The 17,208-nt window shown below is 34.4% G+C and overlaps 1 protein-coding gene across 2 annotated transcripts in view; it reads right to left on the reverse strand.

Moving 5' to 3' along the window:
- Positions 1-68: 68 nt before the first annotated feature.
- The window catches only part of LCORL (ligand dependent nuclear receptor corepressor like), a 180,383-nt gene continuing 163,243 nt past the window's right edge, over positions 69-17,208 (reverse strand). The window contains exon 7 of one of the 2 annotated variants that reach the window (XM_063107882.1): positions 69-298. In XM_063107882.1, the coding sequence (XP_062963952.1) occupies positions 118-298 (181 nt within the window). In that variant the 3' untranslated portion in view covers positions 69-117. The remainder of the gene's footprint in view (positions 299-17,208) is intronic. The other variant, XM_063107877.1, reaches the window with a different exon arrangement.

The raw sequence follows: 17,208 nt of genomic DNA on the forward strand, positions 1-17,208 counted from the left end.
CTAATGATTTAATATAAAGACCAATCACAGGACTAGAAATATTTCAAGATCAATTGGTAAGTGCTCATTGTCCAGCAGAAAGAATATTGATGTACAAAATAGTGCAAGAACTGTGATCTATTTCTCTTCACTTTTGAGATTTTGGTTATGAACTGTACAGCTGGCTAGAGACGCTGCTGTCAAATTCAGATTCCATTCAATGGGACGATTAAGGCACATCTTAATTGGGCTCAAAGGACAACTTGCTGTATTCCCATCAGACAAATTCAGGTTCTCATCAGTTTTCATTTGTAGCATGCTGGAAAAAAAAGTGTAAGACATTTTAGTTTTATTTTAATTTCAAAGAAATGATCAACGTTGTAAAAGAAACTTCAGTATTTGTATTGTTGGGACTTCTAAACCTTAGACAAAGCATTTATCATCCTGAAAGTACAAGTGTTTTTTCATTTTCACCTCTTTAATGAACTGAATGCTGGATGACTTGAGAGGTCAGATACCACTGGACAAAAAACTTCACTGCATATATGGATGACATCAATATACATCAGAAAAGACATTATCTTAAAAGTTAAATAATCCTGGCAGGATTCAACCCTTTTAATATCCTTTAATGTAACAGGATCAGACCACTTTGCCAAAAGGAATTATTTGTTGAATGCCTATTATGTTCTGGGCACATTCACATGCATTAATAGCATTTGAATTTCACATCAACCAAGCAAGGTTGGTGTATATATATTAAAGTGAGTCTCCAAGAGTTAAGTACAAATATACCTGAGGTCATAGAGTCACAGGCCTGGGATTGGCATACAGCCCTTGTTCTTTCCCTCATGCTTGTCTACTAGCTCTCTGATGAGGCTAAGTCATCAGGATTAGAAAAATAGTCCTCTTGATGGGAGAAGAATGTCAAGTTGTCCAGACTACACAGTGGCCAGCCCATCAGAGGAACATATGCTATTTGATGTGGCATCCACATGATACTTATTATTCTGGTTACCAACTTCAAGGAATTTTTATATTGATGGAAAAGCTGGCTTATTTGGATTTATATTAGTTTCATCAGATCTTTTCAACACTATTCCCTAATGCACACCCTCTGTTCTGGGCAGACTGGTCTTATTCCACAAACTCATGAGCACAGTACCATCTGTTCCTGAATGTTGTTCCCACTGAGGGAATCTTGCCTTCTTCTCTGCTTAACCAAAACTTACCCCTGCTTCAAGGCTTGACCCACATCTCACAACATCTCTAAACATGTTCTAAGTACTTAGTAAAAGATATTGCATTTAATTGTGAAGAATTATGGGTTCATCACTATTGCTTCATATCTGATAGTCTGATTATTTCTTCTAGATCTGAGGGAAAGGATGTTAACATTCTCATCTATGGAGATAAAGCACATTGCTGAGTACACAGCTGCTCAATAAAAACACAATAAACATAAGAATAATAAAACATCTGGGACAAAGTGTTACTCTTTAGAATCACAGAAACTTGAGAGTCCAAAGGGTAGCTAGTGTACCTTATATGTAATCTTAAATATTATTTGGGATAGTCAATTCACATCTTCAGATGTGAATCCCTGTGTATATAAACCATTCAACAGCTCTATACATTAGCTCATCTGACATTTAACTAGTTAGTAAAGTTGGGCTACATCACTCCTGAACTTTCTCCTACCATAGGACTACAAATCTTAATTAGCAGTGAGGAAAATGAGCTGTCTAGTATTTACGTGACTTGGTGGAGTTGGGAAATGGCAGCCTTCAGGCTGCAGTAGATCCCTCCTTGCGTTCTTGACTGAACGACCCATTTGCCATTCAAAAGCCAAACCTGTTATATACCATGTTTTAACACTGCTAGCATGTTCTCACTGGGTTCTCCCCAGGGAAACAGTCCCAGTTCCACTGAATGGTTTCAATTTTTATAAATAGATACTAGATTAAAAAAAAAAAAAAAGGTGGCTTATTACTCATCAAAATAGTATATCACTTAAAGCCAAAACAGAGTTGATTAACAGGAATATATTTAAAGTAAATTATGGCTTGATATATGACAAATGAAAGAGATGCAAAATACAATATTCATACCACAATATTTGCAAAAAAATTCCCATTGGTTATTACTATTGACAGACTGAGGTCCTTGGGAACCTCAAGTTTTTGTTTTTCAGGTTAGCAAAACTCATAAAGCAGTTTTTTTCCTTCCTCCATGACTACTAGTCTTCAAGTTTTTATTGTATTTTCAAAGCAAAAGTGTTTGATGTTTACCGTTTTGAGAAACTCTAAGGCAAGCTATAAGAATACAATTACATTAATCAAAATAGCCTGGCAGATGAGTGAGTACACCGAGCATTAAACTCCGAACAAGAAAATGGGGGAAGGCACAGAACAAATCATGGTCACAAATAAACTTTGTTTGCTATTTGACAAAGATGTATTCATCACAGAATAATACTTTAATAACTACATTATTGTGGGTTTTTTTTTTTTAAGTTACTTTTCTAGAGTGGTGTACAACAAATTTGGATACACAGACTCCAGGGACGCATAAAACTATACACATTTGGGAGAAGAGTATCAACTAGTTTAGAAAAGACCTAAATGTTACTAATAATATACAGATTGACATGTTTAGTTCATAAATTTACACTTAAACTAGTGGGTGTGCAAAGTTTGGGCATTACTGATCTACAGGATACTAACAAGAAAATGTAGCGATCTTATGAAGGGCTGGAACCAATTAGATCATTACAACGAAAAGGAATCTTTCTAACCCCCCCCAGTCCCCCACCTTTTTTTTTTTTTAAACAGATAGGGAAATTAAGTGCATAGAAGAATAAACTACTTCTCAGGGTGTCCTAAAACCAGATGTGGACTAATATAAGAACGTGGTTCTCTGGTTACAATCTAATATTTAACCAGAGCACCTTTCAATTCCACTTTCAATGAGCCAATGAAATTATTTAGCATTTATTGAGTACCCATTAAAAAGTACTTTTGGAATACAAAGATAAAGAAGACAAAGTCTGTGCTTTCAAAGAGTTTGCGATCTAGAGGAATTTTTCATGTATATTCCTTTATATCAGGAAATTAAAAATTTGACTAGTTAGGTTAGGAATCTGTGGTATAATCTTATACATTTGTTTGTAGTGGAAGATGAGTGTTCCACTACTTTTCTTGAGGTAATTTTCAATCAATCTTTCTTTTGCATGTTTTAAAATAGGTAATACATTTGCAATATTAAAAAAAATCAGTCAGTACAAAATGTTTCACCATGAACTCTATCACTGCTCCCAGTCCCTCTTCTGTGGCAACTGTTACCATTTTCTTGTGTATTCTTCCAGATACTCTTCACATTGAGATATGTACTATCTCCTTTCCCCCTAAACAATTCTATACACTGTTCTGTATCTTGCTTTTTAACAATAAATATTCTGGATATTGTTTCATATCTCCACAATGAATACTTGATTAACAGCTACATAGAGTTCCACCCTCTGAATATATCATAACTTATTTAATCAGTTCTCAACTGAAAGATTTCTTGGCTATTCTAATCTTTTGCTTAAAACAGCAATGAATATTCTTGTGTCTCTTTAAGTATGTGTGCAAGTACACCTACAGAGTTGACACCTAGCAGTAAAATAGCTGAGTCAAAGAGTGATTTTAAAATTTTGATAGCTATTACCAAAATGTCCATTATACCATTATACACTCTGACCAACCATTTGTGACAATGTCTCTCCCCTCACAATCTAACCAATAATGTATATTAACACTTAAGGATCTTTGACAATCTGATAGGTTAAAAAGTGATATGCCGTTGTTTTTAACTTGCAGATCTTTTATGAAGATTAACATATTTTCCTATTTCAGAAGCCATTCGTTTCCTTTTCTGTGTTCTTTGCCAGTTGAGATAATCTTTTTCTTGTTGATGTGCAGTTAAATAAATCCTTTGTTCCATAGTGATTTGTAGTCCCACTCCCCTTGCACCCTGCCCAGCTTATTATTAGTTGTTTGTACCTGCTTATGGTGATTTTGTCATGAATCCATTCTAAACTCTGTGTGATCAGATTTATCGGTCTTTTATTTCATGTCTTCTGTTTTATATCATTAGATTATAAGTCATCTGACAAAGTGGCTTTATATATCCATATCCTGGCTTCTAACAAAAGCTCAGCAATAGCACATACTGTGGTACACTTGAGAGTAAAGAGTTGGGGAAAAGAATGTTAAGGACCTTGGTTCAAGTTTTGACAATATTAATAATCAGCCTATGATCTTAGACAAATAATCTTAACCTCCTTCAGCCTCATTTTCTTCATCTGTAAGAGGGAAAAAAAAATAAAAAAATTAAAAAAGACACCTCTGCTTACCTTATAGTTGTTGGGATGATTTAATGAGAAGCAGTTAAAATGCTTTAAAAACCAAAAGGAGCAATATTCAAATGCAATGATTTAGTCTGACATAGCATATTTTGGTGAAAGGAGGAAGTGGGAGGAGAGTTACTTATAATCAAGGCCTCTTCTAACTCTATCATATGAGGGTTCAACAAGGGCAAGGCAATCTCAAATAGTTCTCTAGACATCTAAGCCTATTTTCAATACTTAGTAATCTCATAGACCCTATAAGATAGAGCCCATCTCCACCATCTGAATAGGTTTATACAGTATGTACATATGTGATTTAATGATTACTGGTAATTCTAACAAAAAAATAAAAACTTAATATATCTAGGTCTAATAATCTAAACTTGTTTTGCTTACCACTGGATATATGTGATGGTTCATTTCTGTCATACAGACAATAAATTTTAATGTTAGCTAGCCAGCTCGCAGGAAACAATAAATTTTGATGTGATTATGATAGGTCTGATAATATCATTTACAGAACAGTTGCTACATGCCACAGGCACTGAGCTATGAGCCTTTTTTACACAACCTCATTCGATCACCACCACCACCCACTGAAGCTCAGTAAAGTGAAATGACTTACCCACGTCTAAAACTAATAAATGAAGTCTTCAGGGACTATAATCTATTACCCGCCCTGCATACTAATTCTTGGGTGTTTGTAATTCTGTCATGATTCTCGTTTTCATTTTAATACTCACAAATCTATTTCTTCAGAATACTCAGCACATGAGATTAATGGACAAGCATTGGGTTTACAGGTTTCAGACAGAACGATATTCTTAAGGGCTATAGCCACAACCCTATCCAGAAGAGCTGTAGAGTTAGTGCATGCAATTTCCTCCCAGCACTAACTGAATAAGGAGCTGCTGCTCCTCATATCTTTCAGTTCTTCAAAGAAAACAAAATGTTAGGGCACAGACTGTCATGATTTTGACATCTACCATTAAGAGTATTCTTTAGATCAAGAGTTTCAGGGAACAAAAGTACATCTTTTCAAAGAGAAAAAGAAGTCAACAGTATGCACAGATAAATTGGATTCCGGTAGTCACTATAATATACCTGATGCCATCAAGTTTGAACTCATCTATTTAACTCAAAATTCTGGATGACTGGTTTACTTTTCTCTGGAAATGGTGTTTCCTAAATGTTAACACAGTAAAAATTTACTAACTAGCTATTGTGGCTCAGCTCTAACCTGCAGCTCGATGTTTCAACAAATCTATCCAAATATCATGATAGGGTACAAAATTAGATGAGAGAACCTTCATGAAGTGGACAAATGTATTCCCATGTTTTTGATGTGATAAGAAGTAATAAAAACAAAGAGTTCTTGGTCTGCTGGACTCTGATTTTGATGGTTGCTAGGTTCCAGGAGGCCTAGGTACAGGCCCTTTCCATGAAACAAGCCAAGCCGGCACGTGTTCATCAGCAGGTCCATGTGGTCCTACATATATTAGGAATATAAAAAGAGTGTGATGGTGTCTGTCTTCAAGGGTTTTGCAGTTTGGTAAGGAGGCAGAGAGAGAAAGAATTTATAAATTACCAGAATAAAAAAGTAGTTGCAATAAACATAAAAGAAGTAACTAAGGACTAAGGGATAAGAGAGAAGGGAAAGATTAATACAAGCACAGTGGGGAAACCAGGGAAGAAACATTTGAAACAGGTCTTTAAGGATGAGGATTTTAGTAAATTGTGGCAGAAGGAGAGAATCTGTAGAGCCTGAGTTCTGATCGTGAGTCCAGTCACTGACCAGCTGAGTGCACATTCCCTAATCTTTCTAAGCTTCAATTTAACTGGAGAGTGAAGATAATCAAAGTGGACACCTACGGGCAATGTGATTACTAAATGAGTTTACGTAAAGCATTTGGCATAGAGAATAGAATGCATGTAAAATTCCTGGCCCAATGACTGGACACATAGTGAGGACTCAGTGAATGTGACTTAACGTTAGTACTATTAACAAAACGTAAGGAAATCAAAAGGTACATGTGTTTTTATTGCAGAGAAAATATGACAGGTATTTAAATTGTTTCTGCAATGTCCACCATACTAGGTTGTTCCTATAATTTTTGTAGACATATAATACAATGATTTAATTTGTGTAGACAGTATAACAGTTTAATTTTGAAACTCTGAGCTTAAAAGGGGTCAAATGTAAGAGCCATAGGATTTAGCCAGGTAAATGTGGTCTGCCACGGTGACCATTAGGTCTACAATTTGAGTAAATCCTTTCTCTTGGTTGGCAACTTTGTACAAATTAGATTGTATAGTTGTTTTTTTTTTTTTAAAGACAATTTATCTGAAGAGTAAAATTTTCCTTTGGTGTAGGATACTTATGAATTTAAAGGCCTTGGTAGATTCAGATTTTACAAACATTTTCAATGACTTGCTTATGATTACCTGATGTGATTATTTGCAGGAGCAGAAGAACATGGTAGTTAAGAGTGAGATTTTGAAGTCTGATAATCTTGGATTATAATCCTAGATCTGCAATTTACTACAACCAATTTCAGGAAAATTGCTTTATATTTATTTTTTTTAAAACATAAAGATGACACAAAGATTGGCACATTGGTGCAATCTTAGTATGTGCTTAATGACCAGTAAGTGCTATGACTGTTAGAGCAAACCATGGAAATCAAGAATTCACAAGAAAACATATATAATGGATAGAATAGTTTTCTACTGAGAAATGGGATATCTACCTGAATTTTTAGTTAAATGGGAATGAAAGAAATAATAGTTAGATCAAGGGCACAAAACCAGTTATCTGTAGAAATCAATGAACATAGCTTACACTGCTATGCAATTAGAAATGATTCTTGATCATGGTAGGAACAAAAAGACTTCCTGAATTTCCTTAAGGAACTTGTATATTGAATGAATGCAATGCAATCAAACTATGCCTAATGCAGTATTTTAAGTATAATAGGCATTCAAATACCCAACAAACATATAAATAGGATCCAGCTACATTTAAAAAAGAATAAAAATAGTAATTTTAATAATGTGAATTTAAAAGCAATTTTATCAAGTTGTTGATATAAAGTAATGCCAACTAATGTAAAAGATTGCAGAGCCTGACATGATTTAGAATGTTTTTGGACGCTGTTCCCATCTGCCTTCTCAAGAACTTATCAGTGATCATAATCCTTTCCTTTTTTTTTTTTGGATATATCATCGAATTGATTGCATTAATATAGCACCAATTCTTCACCCATTAGTAAATTCACTTTCTTTTTTTTTTTTTTTGGCAGCTGGCCCATACAGGGATCAAACCCTGGACCTTGGTGTTATCCGTATCACGCTCTAACTGAGATAACCAGCCAGCCCAAATTCACTCTTTTGCCCTATAATTTTGCAATGTCCTCCCATTCTGCCTCACCCATGTGATTTTCTCTGGCTGATGGATGTTAGCAAATATGATGGAAGCTAAAGCCTGAGAGATTGCTTGGGCTAACCTGCTGGATGTGAGAGACACGTGGAGCAGATAAGCTGTCCCATCAGATAGCCAGCTAATACCAAGACATATAAAGGAGCCCAGCCAAGATCAGAACATCCTAGCCTTATTTGCCAACCATAGACTCATAAGTGAAATAAATGCTTATTTATTTTAAGCTAATGAGTTTTGAGGTGGTTTGTAATGTAGCATTATTGTTGCAATAGATAAATAACAGACCATTTCTTCTCAACTGGATCCTCATTATGATGTTCAGAAAAGTGCAAGGTCTCTTATTTAAAAAACAAAACCACTCAATCTTTCATTTTCCTTAAGTCAACACTTTTATGGCTAGATTACATTAGTCATCCTATCGTTGCTATCACCATTTCCTTACCTCCTCATTCCTTAAACTACTTCATTGTGGCTTCCATTACTTTAAATTCATGAAAAACAGCACTGACCAAAGTCACCAGTGACCTTCACACTGATAAATCTAATGAAATTCAGTGATTATTTCACTGAGCCTTGCCTTTCTATGTCTAAAAAGCCTTTATTTCAATTTTGTTTTTGAAAGATATTTTTCCTGAATATGGATTTCAAATTTGGCCATATTTTTCTCTTAGTACTTTAAAGATGTTGCCCCACTGTCTTTTAGCTTGCATTGTTTCTGAAGATAAGTGTGCTGTCATTCTTATGTTTGCTTTTCCATATATAATGTCTTTTTTCCTCTGGATGCTTTTAAGATCATCTCTTTATCATTGGTAATCAACTGTTTGAATTAATCAATAGCAGACCTGCACTATAAGAAATGCTAAAGGAAATCATTCAGGCAGAAGGAAATGATAGCAGATGGAAATCTGGATCTGTACAAAAGAATAAAGAGAACCAGAAATGGTAAATTCACGGAAAAATACTTATTTCCTATTTTAAAAATTTCTTTAAAAGTTTACTGTGTAAAGCAAAAATAGCAACAATGTATGTGCATTTATAATATTTATAGAAGCAAAATGAATGACAACAATAGCACAAAGTCTTGGAGGAAAGAAATGCAAATGTATGACTGTAAAATTCTTAAGCTATCCATGAGGTAGCATAATATTATTTGAAGGTATGCTCTGATAAGTTAATAATGTATAATATAAGCCCTATAGAATCACCTTTTAAAAAGCAAATCAAGAGATTAAATAGAATAATAAAATATACTCTATTGATCAAAAAAAAAAAAAAGCAGGAAAAGAGGAAAAAAGAGGAGCAAATAATGGATGAGACAAATAGAAAACAAAAAGATGGCTGATTTAAACCCAACCATATTAATAGTTACATTAAATCTAAGTGGTCTAATAAAAGGTACAGATTGTAGATTGGATTAAAAAAGAAAGCCTCATCTTTATGCTGCCTAAAAGAAACCCACTTTAAATATAAAGACACAAATAGGTTAAAAATAAAACTATGCAAAAAGATACAGTGAAAAGTAAGCTGAAGTGACAATATAGCATCACATGAAATAGATTTCAGAGTAAGGAACATTTCCAGGGATAAAGAGGTTAATTTCATAATGATAAAGGAGTGAATTCATCAAAAATACATAAAAATTCTAAATGTGTATGTGCCTAATTGTATTTTTTTCAAAATACAAAGAGCAAAAATCTGATAGAGCTGAAAGGATAAACAGAAAAATGCACAATCACAGTTGCGGATTTTGATACTCCTCTCCAGGACAGAACAAGTAAAGTGAAAGTCAGTAAGGATGGAAAAGACTTGAACCGCCCTGTCTACCAACTTGCTTAACTGACATCTAGAGAGCTCAAGAGCAGCACAATACACATTATTTTCAAGAACACATAGAATATTTACTAAAATAGATTTGAATAGATTCTGGACCATAAAATCTCAATAAATTTAAAAAGACTGAAATAACACAAAGTATATTTTACACCTATAACAGAATTAAATTAGAACAGTAACAGAAGATATCTGGAAAATCCTCAAACATTTGGAAACTAAACAACACACCTCTAAATAATCCACGGGTTAAAGAATAAATCACAAGAAAAACTAGAAAATATTTTAAATTTAATGAAAATACAGCAGAGCAAAATTTGTGGGATACAGCTGAAGTAGTGTTTAGAGGGAAATTTATAACATTATGCTCACATTAGTAAATAATCTCTCCATTACTAAAACACTCTATACTCTATATCAGTGGTTTTCAAAGTGTGGTCCCTGGATCAACAGTGTAAGTATCACTTGGGCCCCACTCCACATTGAATCAACCTCTGTAGGTGGAGCCCAACAGTCTCTTTTTTAACAAGCCCTCCTGGTGATTCCAATGCATGCTAAAGTTTGTGAACCACTGTTCTAAAGTAGAACAATTCTCATCTGGGCTACCATAGTGGTCTACGCCTTCCCTCTTGCCCTACACCATTAGTTCTTCACAATGCACTCAGATCTTTTAGAAAGGAGAATCTGATGATGTCATATACCTTCCTCATCCACTTCCAATTTCAATTTCTACTCTAAGTGCAATGGGAAGCCATTTTAAAAAGTACATAAACTTCTTAGCATGGCTTATGAGAACCTGCTTGGTCTACCCCTTCACTTGATCCCCAATCCCCACCACACTTGACATCATGCTCCTCCTTTTTCCCTTGACTGTAGACACACTGGCCATGTCTTGTGTCTCTAACCTGCCAAGAATCTCACACCTCAGCATTTTTCCCCCATGCAATTCCTTCTTCCTGGAAAATCCTTCCTACCCTACTGATTTTCTGCCTCAGTTTCTGCTTACTGATTTTCTGGCCTAGTTAATTCCTACTCACCCTTAACAGCTCAGCTTTACGGCCATTTCCTTAGGGAAGTCTTCCCTCACTTCCCTGACTTGATAAAATCTCCCTATAATAAATTCTCACACCACCACATACTGAGAACTTACCAGATTTGTGTAATTATTTACTGAATGTCTGTCTCTCCTAATAAACTTGAACCACGAGGGCAGGAATCATATCTGGTTTTGTCCCACATTATTTCCCATGTGTTTAGCATATTGCCTGGCACATAGGAAATTCATTTTTGAATCTAGCTATCTATGATTACATAACAGAGAAACAAATGCATTTTCCAGGTTGCCTGGAACTGGGAGGACGAAAAAGAACCCAAGGTCCAGCTTAAAATAAAACAAATACAATAACACCAAGTGGGTTTGGATCCCCATGCCGGCTGCCAAAAATTTAAAAAAATAAATAAAAGAAAACAAATACAAACAAACAAGAAAAAAACATGGCAAGATGAAATCATTCAGACACCTATCCTACTCTATGACAAAGAAAATTATTTACTGCCCAAGAAAAATGAGGGGGAAAAATGGTAGCCAGGAGAGCCAAACTAAGAATTCTGAATACTTAAGTCAAATATACAGAAGGAAAAAAAAGGGAGGGGGGGGGGAGAAAAGAGGAGAAAAGAACAGTTGCACTTTGAGGCAGGAACTTGTGTGAAACACTGAAATCAATCTCTTTCTAATAGTTGGTAGCAGCTGGTTAAGGAAGATGAGAAGGTTGACCCTTGAACTTACCTCAGACAGAGAAAGCAGGTCAGGAGGCTTTGGAGAGAGAATATGATTCACAAAACAGACTGGTGCTCAAGGCTCTCCCAGCACCATTTTGCTGGATAAAGACAAATATTCTCCCATAGAGATAAACCAAACAACTAACATGTCAAATATATACTATTGTGTTGGAAGAGGGAGTATACAGAGGGGAGGGGGCAAATGGAGTGTTAGGGATAAATGGGATAGAATGATCTTAATCTATTTTTAAAAAGCCAATAACTTATTTTTTTTCTAGCCACACCATACCAAAATTGTAGTGATATCAACAGAGGTCAGCAAACTTTTTCTGCATAGGGCCAGATGATAAGTATTTTAGACTTTGTGGGCTTTATGGTCTCTGTTGCAACTACTCAATTCACCTTCTGTGGCACAAAAACAGCAACAGACAATATGTAAGTGAATGAGCATAGATAGCAGTGTTCCAATAAAACTTTATTTAAAACAGGCCACGGGCCAGACTTCCAGATTTAGAGAATTAATTCTATGTCTGAAAATAGTTCTGTACTCTATAACCATTAGTATGGTGAATCAACCAAATTATATTTCATCAAGTTATACTATGTTGCCAAAGTGAAAACAACATGAAATATCTTTGAGGTAAGTTCCTCGAGTTACACTGTGACTCTAATATCTAATACAATGCCTGGTAAATCAAAAGAAAGAGTATCCATTGTTTGCTGAATAAACTGAATGGTTTTCTGTGAAAGATATGGGGCAATTAGTAAAACAAATCCTGAAAAGTCAGTAATGGTTGACAAAGCAATGGAATATAAAATATCCAAAAAAAAGCTTAAGAAAATATCAAAACAAAGATGGCAAAAGTAGCTGTTTTATAATTTAATAAAGTATTACGGCAGAAGTTAGAAACTCTTCGAAACCTAAAACTCTTCTCTTTACTCAATTCCTGTGGAAATTATGATAGGGAAAAAACTCAATTGTAAACAGAATGGATTTTAATTAAAAATTCCTGATTTCATTAGAATTCTTTACGTGGCAGAGTCAGTTTTAATAGTTTTACTTATGCATTGGCAATTAGCACAGTGGCAAAATGAAGCCCATATAAAAAAGAATATATTAGGGAATTGAGTAATTTTTACATTAAAATACCTTTTTATTTCATCCAGTTCTGACCAAATTAAGACTTACAAAAATATACTTGAAGAGACCCCAATCTTATATGTTTTCCTAAATTCATACTAAGATATTTTTTCATGGTTTGTAATAGTAAAGCCTCCCGAATGGACTGCTACCACAGCTTTTCCTTTCTTAACTCAACATGAAAAAAATCTAATATACAAAAATAAAAGTCTGATCAAAATGTGATTATCCTTGGCTTAACGATATTTATCGTGGTGTTCTTTTAATGGGGAATGGCAATAAAGCACTTACAATTTAATTTCAATCATCCTAACTTAATTTATGTACAGCAGGAATAAATCTAGCATATAAATTAACTTTTATTTTTACAGTCATTACATTCTTTCTGAGAATACCACAGTAAAATATACAGAAACTCTAGCAGGAAACTATGTAGAGCAGTGTTTCCAATTATATTTCCCAAACTGTGTTCTGTGGGATATATATAAAGTTTGGGGAATGGAATTTAACAGGCTAATGGGGCACTGTGACTCAATTAAGAACAGGAGAGAGCTGAGCACTTCCCTATCTTATTTGACTACAGAATTGTTGGTACACAGAGCACCTTAGGGTGCTAGCGTTCCTTGGAATTCATCTTTGGAATGTTTGTGTAGCAACTAGATTAAGATGACTGTGAGTCATTTGAAAATGGTTTTCTATCAAGATTAAATTTAGAAAGTCATCTATTCTATGCTTCATAGTTTTTTCACTAAGTGATAATTATGATGTTGAGTAACAGCACATAAGGAAACTAATTCTAAATTTTACACAATATGTCTAAGGTTATTCTGTGCAATGGGTTGTTTCAATCATACATGTTTTAAAAATGTGGTAAAATGTTCATAAACAAGATCAAAAGAGGATGTATGGTTAGATTTGGTTCCAGGTAGTTGATGAAGTATATTACTTAGTTAAAAATCACCCAGCAGCTATAAACCTGTGTGAAAACCAGAATTCTGAATGGAAAAAAATGTATATTCAGTCATTTTTGAGAAAAGTTGACAAAACAAGAGAAGCAGACAAACTAAACATTTTTTTCAGTCATCTCAGAATCTAATTCAAAGGGTCAACTGAACTCTGAATTTTTATGGGAAAATTTAACATTTTAGGATGAGTACTATTAGTATGGTAGCTTGAAGTCCCCATTAGGTTTAGTCCTCCCAACCCCCCAAATCTATATGGTATGCTACTATTAGAAAAGATTCTGTAGAACTCTACTATGACCATATAGCTTCTTGCTATTCACAGAAGAAAGAATATATTCTTGATCTCTTTGTCCTTCTGTTATACTCACTTGCTGAACTCAACCATTATTACATCTAAGGGCCCACCTTTCTCCAAGCTTACTTCTTGGCTGCTGAGATAAAACCACACAGCTAGCTGTTCAAACAGCTATTCAGACCTTATCCACATTACCCAGTACCCAATCCCACCATAATATTACATTACCTCTTGATTCATAGAAAACAAACTCTAATACCTCAATATTCTGCCCATGAATTACTGATTTGCATCACCATGTATTGTTCCCACTACCCACTAGTTTTAAGAGAAAAGTGATCCTTCTGGTCAAGACCAAGCTCTCTAACAATGCCCCAGATCCCCTAGCCAATGATCAACTCAGGGACTTCCCTCCATTTCCACTGCTTGCCATCTCATTTTTGTATCTTCAGTCTTTTGTTCTCCACTGACTTCTTCCCACCGGTATCTCAACTTTTTTTTTTTTTTTTTTTTTTTTTTTTTTTGTCGTTTTTTTTCGTGACCGGCACTCAGCCAGTGAGTGCACTGGTCATTCTTATATAGGATCCGAACCCGCGGCGGGAGCGTCGCCGCGCTCCCAGCGCAGCACTCTACCGAGTGCGCCACGGGCTCAGCCCTCAACTTTTTTTTTAAACCTGTTTTCAACCCCATCTTACTCCGGCTACCTCTTTTTCTCCTTTCCATTCATAGCCATTTATAGCTCTCTGTGCTAATTCTCTGTACTTTTTCTTCCTGCATTTACTACTCATCTAGCATTGAAGACTTCTGGCCCTGTTAGTCCACCAAAGCTGTTCTCCCGAAATCACTAAGATATAAATCTTGTTGCTATGTTCCATGGAACCATTTCAGCTCTCATCTTAACTGACTTCCTATCAACAAATTACACTATTGTTGTCTCCCTTCTTAAAATACATTTTTCTTCACCACACTCTCCAGGCTTTCTTTCCTCTTACCTCTTGACTACTCTCAGCAGTTTCCTTTTGTGCATATCTCTTCTTTTCCTTATATCTTTGGGGCTCTGAGAACCTAGGCTCTTTCAACCTTATATTGAGTAATCTCTTCCACTCTCTTGGCTTCAATTATTTGATGACTCCCAAATCTGTATCTCAGCTCAGACCTCTTTCCTTGGCAACAGACCCACATTACCTAACTGCTTCCTACACATATTTTCCTGGACATCCCATTTGACATTTCAAACCCCTTATTATTATTTTTTTTTAGACAAAACGGAACCCCCTAAGAGTACTCTCATATCTCAGTGAATGTTACGATCATCTATCCAGATGTTCAAGGCAAAAACATGGATATTATCCTTTATTCTTCTACTCTCTAAGACATTGATTTTACTTCAAAGGTCTCTCTCAAATCTAATCTTTTCCATTACTGATACTATTAAGCTTAAAACACTTTTTTTCATTAACTGATGCTAATCTCACAATTTGGGCTATGCTTCCCTAAGTAGTTTTATCTTTTACTATTTTTCCACCTCCCCGCACCCCCCAGCCCATAATTTCTATTTTTTGCCTCAGCTCTGATAAAATTACTCAATGTTGCAAATAAGCTTGCTTTCTTTTGTCACCCAAATTTTCCACATGCAGCTTGCTGTGCCTGAAATACTCCTTTCCCAACTTCTAATAGTTAGGAATCCTTCAAGCCTCAGCTTAGATGTGACAATGTAGGAAAGCTTGCCTAATTCCCTAAATCTGAGCTCAATTTCCCTTCTATGCACTCCTATAATTCACCTCTCTCTCTATTCATAGCACTCATCCTTCTACTGCAATTGCCTACTCATTTTTCTATCCCCCATGAAATGGTAAACTCCATAAGGACAAAAACCATGATTTTAACCATTCCATCCCCTTAAAACATATAATATGCCACATAAGACATAAAATATACCCTACTTATTGAATAAATAGATGATGTAAGTCTTTTTTTCTCACTTAGATGGAAAGGAAACTTTATGAATCTTCCACAGTGCCTAAAAGCATATTGTAGGCATCCATAAAACATTTGTTGAACTAAGAATAGATGGAGTTGCATTTCTTCTTCCTCTTTCCATGTCTGCACTTGATATACAGCAGTACAAATGTGAAGTATAAATTTAAAAACTCCTATGTATTAAACTATACCTGGATAGTTAATCTCAAAATATACAAAAGTAAGACATTCATGGTAGAAGGAAAACTTTTCATCAGTAGAAATATTCCAGAATTCATTACATACATTGCCCTAGGAATTTCTAGAAAAGTCCTGTTGTTAAAAGTCTCTCAAGTCTCAAGTCACTAACCATTCTGTGAAAAAGAAAAGCACATATAAAACTAATAATGAGTTTTAGTGTCTCTTCCAAAAGGGCAAAAAGAAGTATGGAATACCAAGAATAATGAGGAAAAAAACAACACTTTAAGGAAACATTTAAAAATCAGATAAATATAACAGATATTGCTATAAATACAACTTTATAAAAATAATATCCTTGATTAAAAAAAAAGAATGTTAAATAATAAAGAAGGAAAGTTATCAGTAAGAGATAAATAAAACTTTAAGCAGAACAGGAAATAGCACTAGTAAGTTTTAAAATAAGATGAAAAACAACACTTCATATGATATTAAAACCTTTAAAAATACCCCAAAATTATTTTGAAATTAATTTTAAAAAATAATAATTAGGCATCTTCCATCTTTCTTTTCTAGGATGATTTCATATTTAGTGGGGGTAAAGAATCATATTAAAATAAACTTTACATTTATTTCTCAGGAAGATACAATGGTTAAGAAGCTGGAAGGACAAAATACAGTTCTGTTGTAAAGTGAATTAATGTAAATTATCTTTGGTAAATTGTAACAGAATGAAATGAGGATGATATAGAGAATTAAAAATGAAACTTTGCATTTTGTTCTCCATTCAAAAAACGTGTGTATATTTTTAGATTATAAATTTTTTTAAAAGATCACTATCAGGTTTTTTCCTTTTTTTTCCCTGACATAGTATTTGTTATAATGTTACTTTTAGTTATCCTGAGGACAAGAAACAAAGGTCATTCTTTTGAGTTTTAATTCTTATCTAATGGAGACTCTACTTTGACTATCTTTAAAATCTGAATCATTGCACATTAGGTATTTGAAATTTCAATCATTACACAGTAGATACTACTGAAATAGTTATTTTACATTTATTCAGTTAAATCATTGAATTTTGGAGGTAATAAAAATCATTAACCTATTAAAACTCTAGAATTTACTGCTTTTAATATTTTAATGTAAGAAGTGATACTACTTATTTTACCTTTTAAATAAGTTTCAAAAAGGTAACAAAAATAAAGCCACCATTAATTGCCCAACCCCCAA

This window comes from Cynocephalus volans, chromosome 9, assembly GCF_027409185.1.
Source record: "Cynocephalus volans isolate mCynVol1 chromosome 9, mCynVol1.pri, whole genome shotgun sequence".
Taxonomy (NCBI): Eukaryota; Metazoa; Chordata; class Mammalia; order Dermoptera; family Cynocephalidae; genus Cynocephalus; species Cynocephalus volans.